The sequence below is a fragment of the Meriones unguiculatus genome, chromosome 10, assembly GCF_030254825.1.
Source record: "Meriones unguiculatus strain TT.TT164.6M chromosome 10, Bangor_MerUng_6.1, whole genome shotgun sequence".
In the NCBI taxonomy this organism is placed as follows: Eukaryota; Metazoa; Chordata; class Mammalia; order Rodentia; family Muridae; genus Meriones; species Meriones unguiculatus.
In genome coordinates this window covers 63701292-63717656 of record NC_083358.1, presented here as the reverse complement: position 1 = coordinate 63717656, position 16365 = coordinate 63701292, and the positions used below count along the sequence as shown (strand labels likewise).

Sequence of the window (16365 nt, the reverse complement as noted above, 5' to 3'; positions counted from 1 at the left end):
TAACAAACTAGCAGTTTACTGTAATGGTTGTACGTGAAAGGCAGAAAGAAAGAAAGAAAAAAAAAAAAAAAAAGCAACCGAGCAGCCACTTAACCTTAAAAACCTTCAGAACAAACGATGGTCCGATGGTATTTCCCAGTCCAAGCACAGCAACATCAACAGAACGCCAACTGCAGACAAAGCCATTCTGAGATCGTCGGGAGTTTTAGGTCCAAAGGGGAAAACTCCACGAACCCCCAAAATGGGCAAGCCCACCGACTTGGTTCAAAAATGAAGTCTTGGCTCAGATCAAGCTGGACTGCAGAGGGACAAAAGCTCACTTCCATCACTCCTCCGGGACCTGTGAAACGCTATCTGCCAGGAAGAGCCACTTGCCAATTGAGATATATAGTGCATTCAAAAGCCACAGGACCTCAAGTTTTGGGTAGAGGGGGAGGGGGCTTGAGGTTGGCCTCTTATGCCAAAACACAGAAGTGGCTCATCGTGCCAAGGGCGGGGCATCCAACCAACGCCTCCTTTTTGGTCTTTCACTCTAGGTATGATGGCAGCAGCACTCAGACACCCTCACGCCCTCCACTACCTCGCCTTCTTTAAAGGCAAGAAGAAGAATATCTAACCCCCAAGCTAGGCTATTAACAGAACCTCACTTTTCTCCACCACCACCACTCCTCCACCCCCAAAGCAGTCCCTCCGCACTCTTCCCTTCCCCCCAGTCGGGGTTTCCTCCGCAGTTACTAGGTGTCTTTCTGCTTCTGTCTCTCCTCCGCGCACTGGGTCCGGCATCACTTCACAGCTCAGAAGGAAAGATTCCTTCTCTCGCTCCATCAGAGGGGACAAACAGACACCTACAAGCCCTTCTGCACACCACACAGGCCGGCCCCTGGGGCATCCAAAGTCTCTCGAGCTAGCTCGGAATCCACGCAGCCGAGATTTACCCATCCCGACCAATCTCATACACGCATTTCAGCCGGGATTCGCTACCAAAGTCAAGGCCCGTCCCCTTGGGTGCTTCGCTCATCACAGTACGCTCCGGGATTGGAGAACTCCGCAGCCAATCCGTACCCTTAGCCCTGATGTCGGAGCCAATCCTCGGCCAGGGTCAGTCTCCGCCCCCGCCCCGCCCCCTCCGCCCCTCCACGAGGGTCCCTGCAGCACCCTGCGTCTGGAAGCCAAAGCGCCTTTCACCCGGGACCCGCCCCCGCGCCACCTTGCGACATCCGGGCCGAGGCCAGGGGCGCATTCGAACCGGGAGGACCAGGTGAGCTGGCGCGGGATGGGGTGCGCGGCGACAGAACCCGGAGCGAAAGGGAGGTGGGCTGTCTGGAGAAGCGGTCCTACGCGGCTATCCGTCGGACCTTGGGGTTCCCAGATTGTCTTTGGAGAAAAGGGCTCCGAGATAACCGGACCCCAGTACGCCCTGGGCCTTTTGCTCTCGACTGTGTAATTGGAGATACTTAAAACGCGTTCTTGCAAGGGCAGCACTAACTTCAGTTCCTCTGCGATAGAATTTTATGATTGTTTTATTTAGAGGCAGTTTCTTGTTCTCGAGGTAGTTATGCCGCAGAGGTCTATCTTGAGCTTTTTAATCCTCCTGCCACCTACACAGGTGTGCACCACCGCCGCTGTTTTTATTCGGTGCCAGGGTCGGAATCTCTAAAGTTCAAGGTTGAAAAGGGAAACTCGGGCAGTTAAACCGGAACGTTTATCTTTTCCAAGCTGAAAGACAAAAGCAGTCTTTCAGCGGCGAGCGAAGGCCCAGCATTCCTGCAGATCTGAGTCTCCAGCTACTGTTCGGCCCAACCGTCATTCCACATTCCACCCGCGGGCCTCACCGCCACCTGAGGGATAGGTGACTGGGGAAAACTGTTCCCTGTCGCTGCCTGCAACTCTGCTAAAGTTTTGCCTGTGTGCTGTGTCCCACTTCCTGCATCAGGCGGCTCTTGTGACGATTACACGAATCCCACTCTCACCCAGCACTAAAGCTGTTTTTGAATGGTTCCTCTTCACACCTATGCTGATAAGCTTTGACTGATTTTTTTTTTCATGCTTCCTGTCTTCACGTGGCCTTGACCACCGCTTTGTGCTCTTCCAAGCTGCAACCTTGTTCACCTCCCTCTGTTGCATTCTCGAAGCGGAATAGCCCGTATGGCTGTGCTGAGAGCAGACATGGACCTGTTCATTAGCTCTAGCCCTTTGGAGGGGGTTGTCTCTGATTAACTTGAGCTTGCGGCTAATCTGACCCCCATCTGTTTGTCTGTCTGTCTGTCGGTCTGTCTGTCTCTCTCTCTCTCTCTCTCTCTCGATTCTGGACTTTCTCAAGCTACTAACACTCGGACTATCCTTTCTGTATGTTTACCTCATATGGTTTGTAACTTGCTAGTTTGAATTGTAAACTAAAAAATGGTAACCATTTTTAAACTGGGTTTTTGAATACTTTGCTTACTTTTTCCTTTATTTTTTAATTTTTATTTTATTTTTATTAATTACAGTTTATTCACTTTTTATCCCAGCTGTAGCCCCCTCTCCCACTCCCTCCTAACCCCACCCTCCCTCCCTCTTCTTCTCGTATGCCCCTCCCCCAGTCCAATGATTGGGGAGGTCCTCCTCCCCTTCCATCTGACCCTAATCTATCAGGTCTTATCAGGACTGGCTTCATTGTCCTCCTCTGTGGACTGGTAAGGCTGCTCCCTCCTCAGGTGGAGGTGATCAAGGAGCCAGCCCCTGAGTTCATATCAGAGACAGTCCTTTTTAGATTTGCATTTTTCCTTCAATAATTCACCAACCTTGAATCTGTAGGTTGCCAACAGTCTTCCTTCCGCGTCAATCTACTCTAGAGATGATAAAATGACAGTTTGATATTTCTGTTGATCATATGTATCTGAATATAGATTTTATATACCCTATGCCATGATTAGATTGGCTGGGTCATCCTGATTAATGTTTTTCTGTTTTCTTCACAGACCTTTGTGCTTAGAAAAAAAAAAAAAAAAAAGCCAGCTATCTTTTTTTTCTTCCAGGTTCTTGACATCTGAATGTATCCATTTGTTTATTTTATTGGTGAATATTAACATACACTGTTAATTGTTATTTGAAAAGCAAAAGCCATCCAGGGGTCATGGCATAAGCCTGTAATCCCACTTAAGCAGTGGAGGCCAGAGGATCAGGAGTTCAAGGTCATCCTCAGCTACAAACTGAGTTTGAAGACAGCCTGGGCCACATGAGACCTTTTTTCAAAAATAAACAGGAAAGCTAGCTTGCTCCTCAGGCTCAAAATCTGAGGCTGAATACAGTGGGTTTGCCTTTTGGTGATTGAAAGGCCAATAAGCCAACTTAACAATAAAAGGATGGAAAAAGTTTATTTCTAGCAAGTTGGCAACACACTATATTTAATTCTCAAAACAGTGCTTCCCAAATCAAAAATCAAAGGGCTACATATGCCTCAGCCAGCTACTTGAGAGGCCAGGGGTGGAGCCAAGGCTATCCTGACCATACATAAGGAGTTGGAGACAGTTTAGTTTGACCATGTTTCAAATTAAGAACTGGGAATGTAGCTAAGAGTTCTGGAGAGCTTTGCCTAACTGTGCATGGCCCTAGGTCTGAAGGGACAGGGGAGCACACAGACTGGGCCTTTATAGTAGAAGCATTGGCATTTGCCCTAGGCAAGACTTGTCACAAGTGCAAATCCATTCTCAAGTCCCAATGTATGCCCAGGAAGTGCTTCACCCAGTGAGCCATTGTCCCACCCTTCCTGGTCAAAGATTTGATCGGTGCAAAGAAGAAACCCTATCTACTGGTGTAACTGTCTTATACACTAGGGAACAGTCTCAGAACAAAAGCTAGGGAATGAGGAGTTCTGTTTGCTGGGATTTCTCCCAATCCTATGTAGCAGAACAGTCATGAAGTTTCATTGTCCATATCTCCCTGCTTTTCTGGTTTCCCTGCAGGTACAGAATCCATTCTCAATGTGTTCTTGTGTAACTGGGGACTATTGGATAATTTTTTTTTAGGAAAGGCCCATCTTCAAGGATAACCTAAGCTTCATAGCTTCTCGTTGTTTGTCAAGGACTAGAATCCCCCGTTTCCAAACAACCTGTTTGAAAAAGCCAGGTGTGGTGGCACACTCCTGCAATCCCAGCACTCTGGAGGTCAAGGCAAGGGGGTCAGGAGGAGTTCAGAACTAGCCTTTGCTACTTAGGAACTTGAAGGCTAGACTGGACCACAGTAGACCTTTTAGAGATTTAGGGGATGGGTGTTCTGATACTCCGGCCACACTCTGGAGTAGCTAGGATTGCAGGCGCTTCTCTCTGGGCTCAACTTAAAAATTGTCTTTTCACTACTAGTGACCTTTACCCAGATGACCACATTGTTTTGAAATTTGACAACTTCATAAAAAGATCAACTTCTAGAAGTTATCTTTTTATTTTCTGAAATTTCTTGCTCATGATGAAAAAAGATTCTGTTTATTGTTGTTGTTGCTGTCATCATCGTCATCATCATCATCATCATCATCAAGACCTGGTCTCACTATGTAGATCAGCTGGGCTTGAATTCACAGAGATCTACCTGCCTCTGTCTCTGCCTCTGGAGTGCTGGGACTAAAGGGACACCACCACCATACTTGGCCTAAAAGTTTTATAATTTAATTTAGAATATCTTCACAAATCTCCAGTTTAATCAATCTCATTAAAACATTGATGGATCTGAGGAAATTTCTCAAAAGAACACTGGTATTTACTTAAGAATAGCAAAGCACCACGAGGGGAATGCAACGCCATAGGAAGCTATGGGCATATTCAAAGAGGGAATTCAAGAGGAGGTGGCTTTGGGGTTTTTCTTTTGTTTTAAGGTACTGTGATTAAGCACTGGACGTTCCCTGTGCTAGACAAGCACTCTATCACTGAGCAGTATCCCAGTCACTCAATATTTTGAGACATTCTTGCTATGAAGCCCCGGCTAGCCACAAACATATGCTTCTCCTGCCATACTCTTAGGACTACAAGCATATGACACCATGTTCAGCATACACAGGTGTAAAGAAATTTTAATTCAGAACATGGCTGCCCTGGCAAGAGATCACATCCAAAGACCTTTTGGGTCTGCGTGATCCAGCTGGAATACAGACACAGGCAAGCAGATCTCTGAGTTCAAGGCCAGTCTGCTTTAGAGCAAGTTTCAGGTAAAGGAAAGCTTCAGTCCAAGTATGGTGGTACATGCATTTAATCCCAGCACTCAGGAGACAGAGACTTAGACCTCTGAGTTCTAGTCAGTTCTATTCAGGCAGTTCAGTTGAGTTAGTGAGTTGAGAGGCAGTGCAGTGAAGTTGAGTTTGTGGCTGCTCAGTTCATGGAATTCAGAAGCACTTTTACCAGGAGAGTTTTACAGAAGCAGGTTAAAAAGAGAACAAGCTAGACACAGGTAAAGACAGAAGGAACCAGAGAATGAGAAGGAGCCAGAATATTAGAGCAAATTAGTTTGAGGCCAGGCAGAGCAACTCAATCAGAAGCTGAAAGAAGCCAGTTTGAATCAGTCAGCTAGGAGAGGGGTTTGAGCCAGAACAGCTGAACTAAACCAGCCAGCTAGAGTTTAGAAAGAACTGGGAAGGGTGAGCTTGTTCAGTAGTAAGTCTCAGAGGCTGAAAATATTCTAGGCCTAGATTAGATTGTACAGAGGCTAGAAGCTTCCAGGACTAGGCCTAGGTTAGCAAAGGGGGGCAGTAGGCCTCTAAAACGACCTTAAAACGGAGTAACAGTTATGTTTACACATGAGGAAGTGTAATCCTTTTCAACGCCAAAAGGATTACATAAGAGATTTTGAAACACTTGTCCTTTGCCTTATGGTTTGTAACAAGATGCCTTGGTCCCAGGTTGTGTATAAAATTATGGTGGCCTCTGGGCCAGCCTGTGGTACTGACAGTCTTTTGTGCTAGATGTTATCAGGTACAACTATGTAACAGTTGTTGCTTTATAACCTCTCTGATTTATATACTTGGTTTTGTTCTGGTTAACACAAGAACATAAGTGACTTCATTTTTATTTTAATCACTTGCATATTTCCTTTACAATGGTGGGTTTTTTTGGGGGGGCCTCGGGGGTTGTTGTTGGTTTTGGTTTGGTTTGGATTTTTGCGACAGGGTTTCTCCATGGAAGCCTGGCTATCCTGGAACTCTCTCTGTAGACCAGGCTGGCCTCCTCAAACTCACAGAGATCCACTTGTCTCTGCTTCCTGAGTGCTGGGATTAAAGATGTGCACCACCACCACCACTCAGCTTACAGTGTATTTCTTTCTTTCCATCTATCTATCTATCTATCTATCTATCTATCTATCCATCCATCCATCTGTTTATCTATTTGAGCCCTGCTTAGTTGATGTCTGTGGCTCTGTTCTGTTGTCCTCAACCCCTCCAGCTCTTATAGCTCTTCTCCTCTTCCTCGGGGTTCCTTGAGATCCTAAAAGGGGGGGTCCCACTGGACAGCTCCAATTTGGACTTTCTCTGCCTAATGTTTGGGCATGGATCTCTTTTTATAAGATAAAGAATAGCATTAGGATGATTCCAGAAGTGACTAATATAGAATAGAAAAAGAATCCAATAGGAAAGGAGGGTGGGAAGAAAGCTAGCCTAGTTGCAAAAATGTGTTCCAGGCTCCAAGATAGCTCAGTAGGGAGAGATGCTTGCTGCCAAGCTTGATAGCCTGAGTTGGATCTCTGGAACTCACACAGTTAAAGGAGAGAACTGAGTTCCCACAAGTTGTCCTCTGAGACACACACAATAAGTAAATGCAATTTTAAAAACTTCCAGTGTGATCATATTTATAGAAGCTTGTGTTCTCAGCCACCTACAGGCGTCTGGTAGTGATGTAACTGGCACACATTGACTCCTTTTTCAATGTCTCTTTTCTCTAGCATGTTTTTGGCCCAGAGGAGACTCTCCTCCCTCTGCTGCAGAGCAAAGCCTGTAAAGACAATTTATTCTCCAAAAGCCCCCGGCCTCTCCACTTCTGCCGTAGGTATTGCCCGTTGTAAACAGACACATTAACATTGTGCATGTCTTCTCATGTTGGTTTAAAAAAAAAGAGATGCAATTTCCCCGGGACTCTCAGTAAGTATTTTAGTGGAATGAGTAATACTGTGATGTGGGCTCCTGGAGTCTCATCACTAGCTAGAATGTTCGTTCTTGGAGCAACTGCTTGCTTGTCTGTGACTCATTGTTGGCCACACACTCTCTCACTCTCCCTCTTTTCTAAGTTTCTTTTTAATTTTTAAATTTTTTTTAATTATTACAATTTATTCACTTTGTATCCCAGCTATAGCCTCCTCCCTCGTCCCCTCCCAATTCCACTCCCCGCCCCTCTTCTCCTCCTATACACCTCCCCCTTTTCTGTGTTCACTAAAACTCAGCTTGAATATGAGTTTCTTCATGTTGCAGATGAGAGAGTGGGACCCCAAGGGTGGGTGCCATACTCACTGTGCCCGGATCTGCCATGCTGAAGTATGCAACCTTTTTGTTTAGCAAAGGTTAACGCTGTGACTAAAAGTACAAAGTGCAGGCTGATGACCTCTGGTTCATCTGATTGGCAGTTCTCAACCTGCGGGTGGCAACTCCTTTGGAGTCGAATGCCCCTTTTACCAGGGTCACAGATCAGATTTCCTGCATATCAGTTATTTACATTATGGTTTGTAACAGTAGCAAAATTACAGTTATGAAGTAGCAAAAGAAATAATTTTCATGCTTGGGGTCACCACAACATGAGAAGCTGTATTAAAGGGGTCACAGCATTAGGAAGGTAGAGAACCACTGATCTCAGTGTAACTGATTGTGAAGTGGATGAGCTGTGGAAAACCAAACAAACCCAGAATGTGAGCCAGACTACAGGATGGAGAGCTGAGCTAGCTTCGGCTGTCAGTAAGTGGCATTGGAAGTGGGTGGGAGGCAGCCTTGAGGGGGCTTACCTTGGCATAACCCATTTTTGGGGTCCCTGCAAGCTCTCCCTGCCAGTAGAGAAATGAAGCCAGAGAGGCAACCGCTTAGTCAGCCCCTCGGGCTGGTTCAAACGTCGGGAGTTTGACAATTATCTCAACAAAGCTTAAGGGATGACTGTATCAAACTCTCTTGCAAGGGCTATGTCTTCTGCAAAGTGATTGTGACCTCTTTCACGAGAATGGATTCTGTTGACTGAATCCGTGCTCAGGATAAGGGAATCGGATGAGGGCTGGCTCCAGAAGAGCAAAAGATCACCAAGTTATTAAACAGTATCCACTCAAGCCTTCCAGGTGAACAGGTGTCAGTTTTGTCCATTGAAGAAAAAGGCCTGAGTGTTTAACAGTTCTGGTTTCTCTAGGGCTATTATGTAAGCATGTGGACCTCATGCCATTTACAACCCATGACCTTTGAATGGCAACACCTCAATTAGGAACTTGACCCAGTCCACCCCAAAATTTTTGAATGACAAAAATCACAAAGAAGTCTGAAGACCTTAATTGCTGTCTTTCTTCTAGACACTTTATTCTATGGAGTAAGTGTTTCAGGGGCCTAGGAAAAACAGCTGGCCTCCCAGCTGAAAGGGCAGAAAAATGAGTGCTATATCAGATAAGCATCGGGCCGCTTCGGCTTCTCCCTGTGAATGGATTAAGACGGAAGGAAGCTCGTGGCTATTTGGTACAGTTTGTTTAGAAAGGTTGGCTATTAAGCTCTACTCCTGGTTGTTGCCTGTGTGGTCAGCTAATCAGCTTAGTCTGTGGTGTGAGTAATCCATTTTGATGCTTAGCCTGCTCTGCTACAGAGCTTTATGCAGAACATACCTGCCCACCTGTCATCCGTGTAAGCATACAGAAACTAAAGAGGAACTTAGTGTGGACTAGCTGTGAGTTGATGCCAAAGAATTATTATGGTAAAGACATTGCAGTTGTTTTCCAAAACTATACATCAAAGGTAGGAGTATGATGAGATAAAGGTCCAGGGTCTACTTTGAAATCACTCAGAGCTTAATGATGAGAGAGACAAGATTATGACACTGTTGAATTCACACTCGAATGTGAGTTTGATATTAGGCTGGGCTTTCTCTAGTTGTCGTTTTCGTAAGTCAGAACTGGTAGAACATTAGGAGCTTTGTTGTTCATCCATCCTCACTCTCATCTCTCAGCCCTTCTACATAGATTTTGAAAGTTCAAGAAATATGATCGACTTTTAAATATTACAAATTCTACCTCATGAGCATCTTAAATTTCCCTTTTTTCATACACAGAAGGCGATTGAATCGTCATCAGCCATGTGATCATATGAAACTATAATTCTAAAAGGTGTGAGCTGGGTGTAGTGGCGCTCGCCTTTAATTCTTGCACTTGGGAGGCAGAGACAGGTGGACCTCTGTGAGTTCAAGGCCTGCCTGGTCTACATAGAGAGTTCCAAGACTGTAGGAGAGCTCCATAGAGAAAAGCATTTGCAAGTGATTCTCATCTACATCCGGGGCAGGAGACACCAGTGGTGCATTATTCAAGCCAGAAGATTACTTAAAATACAATTCACCCACTCCCAACCCCAAGCAATGGGGGTACTGAGTTATGTGTTTAATTTTTAACAGCTGCCATTTGAAGGCTGACCAGGTCACAGGACATTTCTGCCACTCACCACACGAGGTTGGGTGGGGGAGCCTGGGAAGGCCACTCAGCCTTGAGAGCACTTGCTACTCTTGCAGAGGACTAGGAATTCAGCTCCCAGGTCAGACCACTCACAACCCCTGTGATCCAGCAGGGATCTTATGGCCTTTCTAACCTGCACAGGCATCTGCACGGTGGACGGTGTTTGGAAAGCATCAGTGAGATGGTTAGGGCTGTTTACTATAAGGTATTTATAGTCAGTAGAAATTGGAAGATAGAGGACATCAATAGTTCCAGCCTGCCCCAACCCTGAGGCAGGAGAATCACTTCAGTCTAGGAATTCAGGGATTATTGAATCATTTCTGGATTGACAACAGAGGGAGGCCAAGGAAAGATGGAGGGAGGAATAAGAAAATGGTTTGTCCTGAGCCAAATATGAGTGATGGATGGCCCCAGAGTATACAGTCAAGCTTTCTCCCTCAGGAGAAATGACTTTCTCCCTCAGGAGAGAGGTAGTGTGGACTTTGATAGCTGTTAATCAATATATTTATACAACATATTTCTGATCGTCAGTTAGGCAGGCCACATCAAGATGGGAAAACAACGTAGCCATTTTTGTTATCCATGGAATTCAGGTGCTATCTCGTTGTTAGCTTCAGGGTTGGTAGAGAATGGGGGTGCTCAGGTTAGGAGTGTAGTCTAAAAGTTATCTATAGTCAAGTGGGTGTTAGGTGAGACAGAGAAGTTAACGTCGCTGGGGTTACAGGTGTGAATCAGCGCCTACCACAGCAGTCGGTGTTATACCTGTGTCGCTACAGACCATGCCAGGCTCTGTTACAAGTAGCACCACACACCCTGCCAGGCTGTGTTAGAAGCATGTATCACTGCTCCCCACTTTGTTCTTTGATACTGGAGATTAGACCTAGGGCCCCATTCTTGCTGGGGAAGCCCTGCACAACTTAGCTCTATCCTCAGCTGCCATGAGTTCAAAGAAGCCAAGTAGCACAAATTTATATGAAATAATGAATGGACGCAAGGAAAGGCTGGTTGCCTTTTCCACAGGTTGAAGTTCCAGAAGTTCCACAGCCAGAGTTCCAGAAACTGACTTTGATGCCGCCTCGTTTGCCTTCCATTTAAGAAGGCTCAACAGCGCTCACACTCCCGCCCTCCTAGGGTCGGTTCTGTGCGGCTGTGCTGAGGCCAGTGCCTGGATTCCTGATGACAGAAGGTTTTCCTCTAGCATACCATCTCCTAGAGACTCAAGACCCCATAGTGCTCAATCGTTCAGTCAGCGGATGTTGAACATGCTACATTCAAAAATAATTGTTTTCACTCGTTGGCCGGTTAGCTCTGCTTGGTTTGGCTTTTCAGAGTTTCATGTACCCTGGGCTGATCTAGAACCTGCTAGCTAGGTAGCTGGGGCTGGCTCCGAACTGATCCTCTGAACTGGCCTCCACCTCTCAAGTTCTTGGGTTAGAGGTATGATCATCATATGCTTCGTCATACCCGCCTGTCTTATTTGTTGTTTGAGGCGGGGCCGTATATGTAGCACAGGGTGGTATGAAACTTGGCATGTAGACCCCTGCTGACCTCAAATTTGTGTTGCTCCGTCATCTTCAGCCCCCAGCTCTGTAGGATTACAGGGATGAGCCACCAAGCCCAGTTTAGAAATAATTCTATGTAAAATGGAGCAACGAAATATGTGTTGCCTCGAAGTTTCAGTTGAATACGAACAGGTTTGCATCTGGTGTGATTGCCTCATTCTTAAATCTTAATTCAGAAGTGACTGGAGCATTCTACGTTTGTTCTGCCATCTAATGGCCGAGAAAGTAATCCATCTGGTTTTCTGAGTATGTAGCAAGATCTCAAATCTGTGAGATAATTTTGTTAATCTCTGCTTCAGGAATCTTTTGTCCAGAGAGAGAAAGGAGCCATGATTCCAGAACACCATGACAAATCAGCTCTGTTTAGATACAACAAACCTCATCTTTAGGATGACAACTCAGTGATCATTTGCTGGGGAGGATGTACCGTGAAATCCCAGCCACAGGCAACCGCACAGCACTGCTGTCAGCCCTGAAATGTTCCTCATGTTCCTCTGTAGCCCACGCCATACTCCGTGGCTATGGAAATTGAAACCAGGGCCTTGTGTGTGCTATGCAAACACTCCTCCACTGAGCTGTAATCCCAGTCCTATGATTTGCTCGTGGTCATTAAGAGTAAGTTCGATTTTTGTATTTCATATAAATAGGAATATGTCATATAGCCCTTTGCGTGTGTGTGTGTGTGTGTGTGTGTTTCATACATACAATGATTTTAAGTGTAGCCTATCAGTGGCTTCTTCCTTATTGCTGAATACTAATTCAGTATGTGGATGTGACATTATTTGATTTTCTTTTTCCCCTTTGATATGCCGTGAGGTTGTTTCTAGGTTTGGGTTTCTCTGAATAAACTTGTTCAGTGTTTCTGTCCATTGATGTATTAAATATAGTTTTTTGTTCTCTTGTAAACACCCCACAAGGAGGTGTTTTTAAGTATATTTAAATTATGTTTAATTTTTATTTCACTACCAAACCATTGCCCAAACTGCCTGGATGCCTCTCTACTCCCACCAGGCTTGAACAGTGTCCTAGCTGCCCACATCTCTGTCAACAACACTTGGTGTCTACAAACATCTTAATGGATTCGTTATGGTGTCTTGTGATTTTAATTTTCACCTCCCTGATGATTAGTGAGGCTTACTAGACTTTAGAGGCAGCTTTGAGGGCCTCAGTTTTTCAGTCCCTCTGTGATAGTGAATTGGGGGAGGGGGGTGACTGTAGTCTCATGGGAAGGAAAGCAGAGTGGGTAGAAACAGACAGAACTGTGTCAAAGTCCCCTCTGTTCCCTGTGAGCTGGAGAGGTCCTCTGCACTTCCTGTGGTAGGTGAGCCCTTCTTAATGCCAAGAGACATGTAGATTTAGTCTGTGTCTCATGCCAACAAGAGATCCATAACTTTGGGTTGACATTGGCATCTGCTGTGCTATTAATGCTAAGAAGTGAAGCAGTCCAAAGTGTCGTGACTGTGGGCATCAAAACCTCAAAATACGTACGAGTAAGTAAAGTAAAAAGAAAATACAACAAAAGATGCATGTGCGTGTGCGTGTGTATGTGCGTGTGTGTGCATGTGTGTGTGTGTGTGTGTGTGTGTGTGTGTGCACGCACGCACACTCAGACATTTCATACAACCTTGCCATTTCTACTTGGCCTTTCTTACCCTCCAGCAGATGTGGGCTGTCACCTTGGCTCTTCTGGCTAAAGACTCAATGGCTCAGCTGGGTGGGCGTAGTTGCACACGCCTGTAATCCGAGCACTTGGGCAAGCAGCGGCAGATCTTTGTGAGTTCGAGGCTAGCATGCTGTAAACGTGAGTGTAGGACAACCAAGGCAACACAGAGAAACTCTGGAAAAACCAAAACCAAAAAAAAAAAAAAGAAAGAAAAGACTTAATGGCTTCTACTGTATAGATTTGACAGCCTTGATTTCCTCAGCTTCAGCCCCTCATTTAGGAGGCTTTTTCTGTCTCATCCCACCTACATGCATTCAGTCTTGTGGGTTAAGTCCTTAAAATGTATACAGTTTGGCAGTTTTGTTTATCAAGCTCTTAGGTTGTAGTTCCTTGTTTTAGGAACTTGCTTTGTTGAAGTTTTCCTCTTCTTTGCTCACCTCGCCACCTTGTGGTGACGCTCTGTAGATGCAGTCTTTCCTTCAAGCTGAGGGAAGATTTGGTAGCTTGTGATTTCAACGGCAAGCTGTGTAAAACAGCAGCTCGTGAATATGCCACACCTAACTAATGAAAAACTCTAACTGCTGAAAAAATGCACTTCATGTGCTTAGCTGCGTTCAAAAATCATGCCAGCTATAGATTCTCTCTTACATATCTGGAAGTTTGTTCTATCTTCCTAGTCCTGGGTTGGTCCCAGGAAATAGGTTTTCCACAATCATCGTTTGCCTCTGCAGGTGAGTCTGGTGTGCCCACCGTGCAAAATGTCTTTGTCACTGTAAAGACACAACCTTCACCTCAAAGAGGCCAAATGTGAATGAGCATGCCTTAGGAGCACAGATTCAGGGTGTCCCAAATTCCATGTTCCATCGCAGTAATGGTCTGATGAAGCTTTGGTAAAGAACAAAGGTAGTCTTAAATCAAGCCACTTTTAAAATATGTAGATGCTTATGAGCTCAGACTCTAATGGACAAGAGAGAGGTCTGCCATTCTACAATAAATGTCTATTTTATGCCAAAAAAAAAAAAATATGTCGATGAGGTAGGGTGGTTGGAGCAAGGTGGAAGGGGGCGGCTATCTTCTATGGGCCTCATGTTATCTATGACACTCAGCCTTTTCATTGGCAAAGCTAGTGATCTATCTAGTGAATACAGTTCAAAGGGGTTTGATCCGTTAGCCACATATATGTTAAAGCAGACACCGTGTCTCATGAGGGGGCTGAAAATAAGCTGAAATGAATTGTAACTGGGCTCTGACCTGCAACAGTTCACCCTGTCCGTGGTCACTGCAGTTCTAATCAGTTAACCAAGCTCTGAGTGTTCACCAGCTTCTTACCTGGGACTTCCTCACCTTCCACTAGACAGCTGATCTCCCTAGCTGCTTTAACAGAGCAAATGCTTAAGAAGGAGGTTTCGTTTTGTTCACTGCCTTTGGAGGCTGAAAGGCTGAGACCACAATAAACAGAGACATTTCATCCTACAGAGTGAAGGGAGCATCTTCCCTGGCCTCCCAGGATTTCCTGGGATTTGGGCATTTCTATTTGTAGGCCTGTCCCTGTAGCCTGTCATGCCCTTCACAAGGTGTTCTCAGAGTCTGTCCAGATGTGCAGAATGAACAGGTCAGATGTGAGCGCACCTAATGACCTCATCTTAACTATTGTATAAGCAATAGGTCTATTTCTTTTTCCTTTTTTTTTTAAGACAGGGCATCTTTTAAAAAGTTAGAGCATCTTTATTTTAATTTTTTTTGTGTAAGAGTGTTTTGTCCACATGTATGTCCGTGTAGCTTGTGCATGGCTACTGCCCGGAAGAGGGTGTCAGATCTTCTAGGACTGTTTGGAGCCTCCGGATGGGTGCTAGGAATCAAACCCACATCCTCTAGAAACACAGCCAATGCTCTTAGCTACTGAGCCATGTCTCCAGTTCCTACTGACCTTATTCCTATGGCCATATTCAGAGTTAGGGCCTCCACCTATGTAAGTAAGGAGTACTGAATTCAGCCTGTCACAGCGGCCTGTCCAATCTTGACTTTATTTAGTTTTTCCCACACGTGCTTACTGCTTCCCCTGCTTGCCAGTTACATAATCCAGCTCCATGGCCCAGCCATGAAATCATTTTGACCAGAAATGTAAAATTAGAAGCAGCATGTGTACACCAAAGCAGGATCCTGTAAGACTTTTTTGTCTTAATGCAAGTAGTGTTCCCGGTAGAGGCAAGGATGTATCTCGGGATAACAGTAGCTCTGAGCAGAGAAGCTGCTGAGAGTTACTGTTAATAATAATTTTATGCTGTGAGTTCCTGTTTTAGGGCTGGGAAGACTGAGGTTAAGGCGCTCGTTCTGCAAGTGTGAGGGCATGCACTGCAACCCCCAAACTCACACAAAACTGAACAAGATAGCGTGCATGCATCCCAGCCCTCGTGTAGGAGGATGGGAGGCTGAGACAGGAGAATCCCACAGAAACTCAGGAGCTAGTGAGGGATTCACAGAGGCAAACAAGAGCCCTGTCTCAGATATAGCAAGGACCAACACCCAGTTATCTTCTGAGCTGCACACCCAAACACACACACACACACAGATGAAAACCATTGGGTCCTTTATTACTGCAGCATAAATTAACTTAAGCTGGTCGACCTAAGTGTTCAACTTCTGTGACACTATAACATAAATGAATTTTTTTTCCATTCATCATGTTTGTTGAAAACTCACTGTGTGGCAGGCTTAGAGCTGTGTCGTGGTCTCTGATGATATCAGCTTTGCTGAGAGATATTCAAGTACCCAAGTATCTGTTCAAACACCAGTGTGGGTATGCTGTGAAGGTAGTTGTAGATGAAATTAGTGGTCTCTGAGGAAAGCTAAGTAGCAGGCTGCCGTTCAGTCTCCAGCCCGTTATGGCACCACTGCAACTGGTGGATGCTGAGAGGGGCACCCAGGGCCAGGAACAGTTAGCAGTGAGAGACCTCTGTGAGCATGTTGAGAAGCAGACTTCCCAGAAGAGAGCTTCAGTGAGACAGCTCCCTTAACTGGGGAAACAGAGGCTACTTCAACCTTTGGGGGTGGGAGTAGGGACTTTTGGGCTAAGTGTGTATCACTGACAGGGGCCAGGGTGCTGGGATGCCTCATTTGTGTAAAGAGGAATTCCAGGCGCTGCTGCCGGACGTGGCCTTATAGGAGGAAGGGAAGTTTAACCTGGCTACCAGGCTACATTATCTCCTGGGGGCAGCATGGGTGGGACTCGGGGTGGCTTCATGCACCATGACAAGCAGGTCCAGGAAAGCGGGCAGTGGTCTGCCTTTTGCTGATGTCAGGACTCTTACTCCAGTCCCCCAGGCTCCCCACAGCAGCCCCAGTATGGATGAGCTAGGTTCCATTACTGTCTTTGGAGGAAATCAATCAATCAATCAATCAATCAATCCTGCATATCGGATATTTATATTTTCAGTGGGTCACAGCATTCGGAAGGTTGGGAAAGACTGCACTCTATAGTGAGGCAGAGAGATGCTGATGCAGAAAGAC

General features: G+C 45.6%; 1 protein-coding gene and 1 long non-coding RNA gene across 8 annotated transcripts in view; one reads left to right on the top strand and one right to left on the bottom strand.

Annotated features, from left to right (window-relative positions):
- Positions 1-1122: 1122 nt before the first annotated feature.
- Kyat3 (kynurenine aminotransferase 3) overlaps positions 1123-16365 on the top strand; it is a 44470-nt gene continuing 29227 nt past the window's right edge. For 2 of the 7 annotated variants that reach the window (XR_009594655.1, XM_021643417.2), the window contains exons 1-2: positions 1123-1258; positions 6901-7000. Coding sequence is in view for 2 of the 7 variants with exons in the window: in XM_021643417.2 (XP_021499092.1) it covers positions 6902-7000 (99 nt within the window). In the remaining 5 variants the exon portion in view is untranslated. Of the gene's footprint in view, positions 1259-1826; positions 1850-6894; positions 7097-16365 lie in introns of those variants that run through there. The other 5 variants (XM_060392597.1, XM_021643421.2, XM_060392598.1 and 2 more) reach the window with 5 other exon arrangements.
- LOC132656874 (uncharacterized) lies at positions 1503-2943 on the bottom strand. The gene is made up of 2 exons (XR_009594657.1): positions 2784-2943; positions 1503-1716 (listed from the first exon to the last, which is right to left on the bottom strand). It is a non-coding gene; the product is annotated as an uncharacterized LOC132656874 (long non-coding RNA).